General features: G+C 35.1%; 1 protein-coding gene across 1 annotated transcript; it reads right to left on the reverse strand.

Annotated features, from left to right (window-relative positions):
* Nucleotides 1-5,155: 5,155 nt before the first annotated feature.
* Nucleotides 5,156-7,965, reverse strand: hhla2a.1 (HERV-H LTR-associating 2a, tandem duplicate 1). Its single transcript, XM_035535762.1, has 7 exons — nucleotides 7,941-7,965; nucleotides 7,232-7,528; nucleotides 6,639-6,917; nucleotides 5,850-6,185; nucleotides 5,636-5,728; nucleotides 5,424-5,486; nucleotides 5,156-5,223 (listed from the first exon to the last, which is right to left on the reverse strand). The coding sequence occupies exons 1-7, from the start codon at nucleotides 7,963-7,965 to the stop codon at nucleotides 5,156-5,158; spliced, it is 1,161 nt and encodes a 386-aa protein (XP_035391655.1).
* Nucleotides 7,966-9,047: the final 1,082 nt, after the last annotated feature.

Here is a 9,047-nt window from a genome sequence, read left to right on the forward strand (position 1 = left end):
GTGTGCATGAGTAACAGAGAGTGAGAGAGACGCGTGTAGACACATCAATTAAATCTGTAAAACTTTAACCGAGGGGCTCATGAGTGGACATAAGGAGAGTAGCCCTGTCCAGACCATGTAACCAACACCATAAAGAAAAGCAATTACACAGGGAACAAGTGTGTGTGTGTGTGTGTGTGTGTGTGTGTGTGTGTGTGTGTGTGTGTGTGTGTGTGTGTGTGTGTGTGTGTGTGGTAATATTTTGTACTTGTCTATTTGTGTGCTCATCCCATGGTATCATGTGCCTGTGCACAGACTGTCCTAAATGTTGTAAATGGCATCAAATGAAGAACAGACTACCAGACTATCCTTTCCCTATCTTCTTCCCCATGTTAATGCAGAATTCAAAATGTCCATTATTAGATTGGTTGGAACCCCTTATTAGCATATTTAAATTTTATATACTGCTCAAAGTACTTGGCCTAATCAGATAATGAATTTACTCAGATATACTGCCAGAAGTTATTGAATCAACCAGTTATAATAATCTCTTTTGTCAGCATTGGCTATATAACCCAGACTCTTCAATTAGAGTAGAGACAGGTTTACTTCAGTTTTAATTCACTATATCATATTTATAGATCTAGTGTGTCAAAAGTGTACATGCACCAAGCTGACTGCGTCTATCTTTAAAAAATGTTGAATATTCCAGGAATGGATGTAATGTCTTTTATGGTCTTTTGATTGGCCAACTGACATAATTAGGGGTTAACTGGGGAAGCGCCTGTGGTTGTATGGATCTACCTTTACACCTAGGGTTTTATAGCTCTTGACGCCATAGGAATACCCAACCAACTCAGTTAAGGCCTCAGAAAAAAATACTGTGGACCTCTATATTCCAGCTCCTCCTTAGGAGGAATTTCCAGCAATTGAAGGTACCATGAGCAAACTTTACAAACAATTGCATGAAAATATTAAAATCTTGGACCACAAAGACCAAGATCAGCGTTAACTCTCAAGGCTGAGTGAACCTTGGTCCAAAAGGTTCAACTGAATCCCAAGACAACAACAAAGGAACTGGTGAAGTTGCAGGCACCAGGTATCATTGGGACTACAGCTACTGATGAGAGTCCTTTAATGCAATGGCCTCAAACCCTGTCAAGCAGTGAAAAAACACCTACTCAGAAACTTGATTTACCTGTTTTGGCCAAAGGAAAGAACATAATTTCTAGCAGGTTTGAGAACCTTGTGGGAGGCTTTCCCAAGTGTTTGATTCAAATTAAGCATTTAGAAAGCAATGCAACCAAATACTAAGAAAAGTATATGTAAAACTTGAATGTATTTTTCCTAGGTGTATGTAAACATTTGGACTCAGCAATCAAAAGATTGTTAATAATTGTTTTATCAACACATTGTGTAGTAAAATATAGTCAAATTTTAGTAAATTAACTGGTTTGTTAATGACTTTATGCTTTATGTTCTTATGTTCAGTCATCACTCAGAAAAAGACAGATAAGGTTTTCTTTTAACTGGTGATCCTTGTGATCCCTGTCTGATCCCATTGCTTTGTGGTATTTGACTGATTATGGGTTCTGTGTTGTGTATGCTCACCTGTGTGTTAACCTCTGATACCTATGATGTAGCCTGAATAAAAACAGCTCCCTTCCTCCTGTATATTACAAACAGCTTTTTTTAAAAACACTTTGAACATTACAGTGCTTCTGTCTTGCTAAAAATATAGTCCACTATAAAATCCCTTTCATTATGCAATAATCTTATTTCAGTTTTTATATTACTTACACATTATTTTTGGAAACATGTTTCTCAATAACTAAATCTCAGGTGATTTTTGCATATGTCAATGGTTCAAACTCCAAACACAGTTTACTGGAACTTATTCTTGTGACAGACTACTGTGTTTGAGAAAAGGATTATGCATTTTGCATGCTTTTTTATTTATGGAGAAATTCCACATACAAAGAATGAACTGGCTGTACCTACTAGCCAATATTTATCTAGTTGCATATAACTAACTATGTTTACAAGACATCTTGAAGTATGCATCTAAATAATATAATGTATTATATTATATTGCATTTAAATAGTATGATAATACATAATTTGATTTGATAGAAAACAGGTTTAGTAATCTGTTTAATCGGGAATTTTGTAATGCAGGATTGTTACTATTTTAACAACATATTTATGATTTTTACAGTAATTCAATAAAAAAAATTTTCCTCTCATTTTTGCAAAGTGTGTGACTGCATTCAATATAATCCTATATCGAGCCCTGCTTCTAGAAAAAACAACAACATCAAAATGCTTAGATTAGTCATTAACAACTAGGCATTTTCCATCAATCGTATGTAGTTTATGGATGCAACAAATATAACATTGTAATAAGTACATTGATTTATTGTAGAAATTCTTGTTTGTCTGGCATTTCGATGGGGATATTTTATTCTGAGGAGATTTTTCATGGTTTTGAAGTCAGTGTTGATTTTTTAACAATTCACAAGTATTTGCAGAATGTGTCTATAAGTTTGAGGTTTTTTTTGGTTTGTTTTACAATGTTTTACTTTGGTACAGTAAAACCTTTGAGTATAACCTCCCTTCTCAGTGTCATCCAGAGGCGGACGGGTTCAACTGCAACATCATGCTCAGTTCACGGTTTCTTCCTCATCATGTTTTAGGGAGATTATCCCTTCCGTTGTCCTAAAGAGATGTGAACGTGGCTTTCTGATTTTCTGCTTTCTGTTGTATGACTGTATAACTGTATAAAATTTATTTAATATATGTAATCCATGTTAAAAGTTTATCCTTAGAGAGAAAGGTACATAAATCTATTTAAAATATACTGATTAAAATATAGCTGAAATGTATCTGTTTTAACACATATTTGTACTTAAAATACATTAAAAGTATATTAATTCCATGCTTTTATTAAATGTTTGCAAAACTGTAATGTCACATAGTTTTTATGAACATATTACAAAACATGTAATGCAGTATAACTTTTACTTTGTAGTATATTGCAATAATGTAGTATATTACAATAATATATATTACTATTACTAATATATTAAGTTTCATTTTTTAAATTCACATTAAAATTCACATCCCATGCTTGTTGTTTAAATATATTTATTGTATATTTTTATCAATTCCTAGAAAACATACAGATGTATACATATATGTAGCCAAGTGGTAAGCATGATTGCCTTTTTACATAAAAGGGTGCTGAGAGCTCTAAGACGCCTCCCTCCCCCCTGCGCATGCGCGCTCAATGTAACATTGACAAGTAGAACGGCGAATTACTAGGAACCGTTTATAGCAGCAGCTGACAAATTGTGTAGAAACCTTGATATTTTCATAAGTAAACCCACGTACGCACTTATAGATACATATTCTTCATGTTTAGGCCCAGATGATATTATATGTATATCATAGACTCACTGTATGCCTTGCCTTGGCTTGTTCAACAGTCTCGCTGGCACAATGATTTTAACACAATGTGGCCGAGTCCAATACAATGTATATGTGCTGATGAATCGTACTGATAATAACGTTTATATGAGGTGGGTTCATAAACGTTATTTTACGATAACTCTGTGCCTAATTACTTAATTATTTAATTACTTAATTACTTAATTACACACTTAATTATTTAATAATTTATTTAATTACTTAATTATTATTAATTGTGTCTATGAGAACTTTGTACTTGTTGAGGGTTTTGTTGTTTTGTTATTTGAACAGTATTTATATATGGTATAAATTTTAATTTCTTTGTGTCTACTTTATCTAAGTTTCATGACCAAGAGCTCACTATTCAGTGCTTATTGCTCTCTAAAAGAGTTCTAACAATTTAAATTTCTAATTTATGAAGAAATCTATACCAGAATAAAGAACCCCAAACACGTATAATGTGCTAGAAATATTAGTCATTACCTAAGCACACTTAACAAAAATTATTTAACACTTTATACATTTTTACTTTTAAGTACATTTTTTAAAAATTTAGTTTTATGATTGCAAGCAGAACATAAAACTGCACTAATACACTTTAGACCATTTACCAGTGAATTATATTTATATATTATTATAATTATTTGGTATTATTTAATCAATTAGAATTACCAAGGCAATTTATTTTCCAGACTAAGTATAAAGATCAACTTTCCCATACTAACTGTAAAGACCAACTTTCTCTTAATAAATCTGTATACCTATAAAAGCAAGTTTTAGGAGAAAGACATGTTAAGTTGCATTGATTCTGTCATTGATCATAAGTTTGTAAATATGTCAAATCTGTGAAGAAATGCATAGAAGATCAAATGAGTGCAATCTGTGTCCTGATTAAAAAAGTAGATGGGTATATACTTCATTTGAATATTCTGCAGAACAGTATTTAAAGCCTACTTGCAGGCACAGTGATTAGTACACTGTGTGCTAAAATAGATAAATTATTTGGTTATTTTTTCAATAACTGCACTATAATTATACAAATGTAGTTTAAAAGCACAAACGAACTTTACTGTGCTGAGTTGGAACTGTTTTACATAAACTTCTCTGTGTATTTTAATCCAAAATCCAAACTTTGTTTTCCAGTAGCATGACTGTCTAAGATTTAGCCCTGTCATTTAGTCCCTGTGCATCTGAATGCTAATGAGGATCGAGCTGTTAAAATGTGTTAGTGGCTAGCACAGGTCAGGGGAGACTGAGACAGCAGGTGGGAGCTTGCCTAGGACACACATCTACAAAAAATGCATCAAAAATGTAATAATTTCATATTTTAACACCAAATTACATAGGGAGAAATAAGTTTGAAGTTTGTTGTAGACGTAACAGTTCCATTTAATATTGTGAAGTGTTCCATTTTAACATGTTAACTAATCATTAGTGCAACTAGAAGTACTTTGAATTCTTCATCATGCTAAAAGAACACATCAGTGTACATTAAAAAAATACAATAATAATAAAATCAGTTACTCTGAATTTCCCAAATTTTACCAACATACGCAAAGTAAGAGCCTTACAGTTTCGGTCTTGGGCATCAAGTATTCCCAGCATGTTATGGCACAAGATATCTTTGATGTATAGCTGTCCCTCAATGATGGGTGTTGGTCCTCTCACATTCTTCTTTTCTTAAATTCCTCTTTCTTTTTCCCAGCTATGAGTCTATGTTGGTGTGATCCGATAGTGGGCTGTTTTCAGCTGGTATATCCTCTGCTGTTTGCTCTATAAGAAAGAAAGACAGAGAGCCTAGAGTTCTTATTCTCTTCTTCAAATATTTGTAAAATTAAATGCTTTACAAATTCTTCAACAATGACAAAAATTTAAAATCACTAATAAAGTAGGTGTCATTTGATTTAAAATGCCTTTTAAATCAAACTCTGTGAGATATGACATGCAAATGTGTGAGCATTTGAAGATGATACCATTGTGCATAGCCTGCAGCTCTGTGTCTCTTTGGAAACCTTGGTCAGAATGTTTAGATTTACCTACAGATAAAAACATTACACCACTAATTAAAATAATTAATTAAATTCTCACTTAATTTGTTATTAATTATAGAAATCATTGATATTATGTGGCTGTGAGTGAAACTGTGAGAGTATATCGATTCTGTGGCAAAAATAATAATTTTTACCTCTGTATTTTCTGAACATGTAAAGAATGACACAGAGGAGTGCCAGAACCGCCACCACAACTGCCAAAATCCACAGCTTGCGATTCACATTTTCTAGAGGAAGACACCCACGAAACTGGATATGTACATATCTGAGAGCCAGCATATCAATAAAATATGCAAAAATCTCATAATATTATTTGGAAGCCCTGTATCTCATCCTCCTTTTTCCTACCTTTTTGTGGGACTACCCTGGAAGCACTGATATTGACACGGGTTTGGACTGTGTGCTTGGCCTGAGAACCTGAGAATATACAGATATATGTTCCAGATTGTTTTGAGCCTTCTAGATCATCTAAGTAAAGAGACCCTTCTCCCATCAAGGCCTTGTCTTGGTCCAGTTTTGCATGCTTATCCCATTGGTTTACAATCTTCTTGTTTTCGCTGTAATAGGTAAGAATTTCCTTGTGTTGCTCCTCTCTTGTAAAAGTCCAAGTGAGAGTGAAGTTTTTCAAATTCTTTGGAGCCATACATGGAATGACCAAGTCTTGCCCATCTTTTCCAGTCATTTCTGTGAGTAAAACAAAGGTAAAAAGAAGAAAAATATTTGCATTAACCTGTATTTTCCATCAAACACACTAGAGGGCAGATTTAACTTATAATGAAGAATTCATTAATTTAAGGAACATTGTCCTAATGAATTAACCTTGTTTGGGAGAATTGGGAGAGCATGTCTAACTGGATTGATCAGATTTAATGGTCATTATGTGTTGGTAGATGTTTTGGGGACCCACAGGTATGCTGCACCATTCTTCTTGCTTTCAAATATGCTGTAATATCTGAAATGATGTATTTTCTGTTTGAGCTAGAGTGAAGTGCTACCTGATTGGATACTGCTCTCGCTGTAGGAAAATGCATCATAGTGAATGAATGCCCTTCCATCGGTTTTGGGTCATATCTGTGAAGTTATCTGATTTGTATTTGAAATGTCTTCTTAAGCTTGGAGGATGCTATGAACTCATACCTGTCTGAAGAAGTGATGCTGTCCAAACCTGTGATCTGTATTTAGAGGTGATGATACAGATGTAGGTGACATGGGAGCTCTTGGTCACTTTCTTCACTGTACTCTGTATGCTATACAGGCCATTTGAATCTGGAGTAATTTTGGTGGAAGGCTGCAGAATCCCAGGAGGGAAGCTGGGCTCTGTAGACCACATTAGCAGAGGAGCAGGGTACACACCATATGATGAGCACTGAACATACTCGGACGAGCTGGCTTCAATGCTGATTTTGCTGAGGAGGGCTGGAACAAACATGGCGTGGAAGATTTTACAGCAAAGGTTTCACAAATGCATGCCCCATCTGACATCATCTGACAACATCTCAGTTATCCATTTATAAGAACTGGGCATGGGATAGAAATTTAGAATTGTTTCTAAAACATTACAGTCTCATTTTTCTATATGTACTCCATGTTTCCATGAATTGCTGATTAATGAGGCTTAGAGTTCAGTCTATGTATTTAACTTCTCCTTTCAAGTAGCAAAAAATATGATGTTATTCCAGAAATTTTACAATAATTCTGCTGGGATTTCTGTCAGTATATTCAAAACTAACCTTCAACCTTGACTATGACAAAGGACTCCTGAACAGTCATAGTGGTGTTGACCACACATTTATAGCGCCCCCTGCTCCTGATATTACTGTCCTCCAAAAGCAGGGAAGCATTGCCATGAGATACCTCATCAGTAAACAATGACATGCTGCTGTCGTCAGGTTCATCTTCACCATTCTGGAAACTGTATATCAGCGCCCCCTGCTGGTACCACTGAATAACAACCTCATCAGCAGCAGTGGAAGTGAAGGAACAAGGCAAAATGCAATCTTCAGAGTAGATGCAGGTAACATGGACATCTAAGGGAAAATTAAAGAAAAGAGGCACATAAATTATTGTCTAATTGTCTAACTTATAGTTCCGAATTCATTATCAGTTATAGAGTATTTTAATGAACACCAGAATCAAATTGCAGTTAGTTTTGTATATTTAAATAAATATTTGACTAAATAATTGATTCAATAATTAAGATGTGTAGGTTTTGGCATGCCTATCATATATCTCTTCATGGATGGTGGCTCATCATTTGAAGCTAAATATCAGCCAGACTGAAGTGCTATATCTCACTGGAGATGTCTTCCCAAGTCAAGACCTCAGAATCACTCCAGCTGACAAGGTACACAACCATATCTGGCCATTAACATTTATCTGGCAACTTGCAATCCTGACTGAATACAACTTGATCAATTGAGGGCTAACCCCATTCTGCACCTTGCTGCCGTAGAGGCTCTAGCATGGCTCAACTTGAACCATCAGTGCTCAGACACATTGAAGATCTGCAGTGGCGACTCTTATGTCCTGGCACCCAGGTGGTGGGATGAACTTCCCCTGTCTGTCTGTACAGCTGAGACACTTTCTGTCAAATGAAGACTGAAGATTCAGCTTTTCACTGAGTCACTAAACATGTAAAAAAGCACATTATATATGCACTTAAAAGCATTTACTGTCTTCTTTTCCACTCTAGCCAGAGCACTAGCCTAATAGTATTATTGACACTGACCTATGTTCACTTGAGCATATGTATTTAATAAAGACTGCAAAGCACTTTTGTAAGTCACTTACAACATGCATATGAAATGAGAAGGCCCTTAAAATACTGTATGTGAGGAGTACAAAATGTATACAGTTACACTGGTGAACTGGGGTGTGTTTTAATCATTAGGGCACCAGTGCCAAATGCTTTAATATGGATGCTGCGCTTTTCTTTTTCTTTCTTTTTAAAAATTTTGTTAACACGAGTTGCTGGTTATACTGTGTGTAGCCTGTGTCAGGCTCATGGTCCACTATTGTACAGTAAAACTGCCTACACTGTATTGTTGTAGTTGGCATGTTGAGGTTCAATTTTTGAGCCTGTCTGTTGGCTGGTGTCTGGATAGAGTGAACGTGTGACTCCTCAGTGAAAACTCTTTCATCTTTCCACTCTGCATAAAGCCGTTATGTGATTTCCTGGTCTATCCAGGTCTTAGTAAAGTTAGCTCAGCTTCTGCATCTGGAATATAAAACAAACTATAAAAACTATTTTACACAGTGGTGTTCTAAAATGATATTTTCCAACCCTTGGTTATTCTGGCTTTGCTAGAATTTCCATGCAAATCATCTCAATTTCCTCATCTTAAAGGAATACATCCTTATCCACATATCCACTAGCCATACGAGTGGTTCACATAGAATTTCTAAAACTTCTAACAGTGTGTATATCAAGACTCATCTAGCTGATCTAACAGAAGGGAGAATTTCAAATCCACTGATGGATGTGTTTGAAGTAGTTAAAATGTTTGACATTGATTTCTGAGGAATGTATTCTAAAATAGGAAATAT

This window comes from Electrophorus electricus, chromosome 17, assembly GCF_013358815.1.
Source record: "Electrophorus electricus isolate fEleEle1 chromosome 17, fEleEle1.pri, whole genome shotgun sequence".
In the NCBI taxonomy this organism is placed as follows: Eukaryota; Metazoa; Chordata; class Actinopteri; order Gymnotiformes; family Gymnotidae; genus Electrophorus; species Electrophorus electricus.

Bases quoted from the DNA above. Each gene is read 5' to 3' on its own strand.
- hhla2a.1 (XM_035535762.1), bottom strand. From the start codon at position 7,965: ATGCTAGAGCCTCTACGGCAGCAAG. The intron at 6,918-7,231 runs GTTAGTTTTGAA...TGTTTGTTCCAG, and splicing joins TGTCATAGTCAAGGTTGAAG to CCCTCCTCAGCAAAATCAGC. The intron at 5,487-5,635 runs GTAAAAATTATT...TTTTATCTGTAG, and splicing joins CATGTTCAGAAAATACAGAG to GTAAATCTAAACATTCTGAC.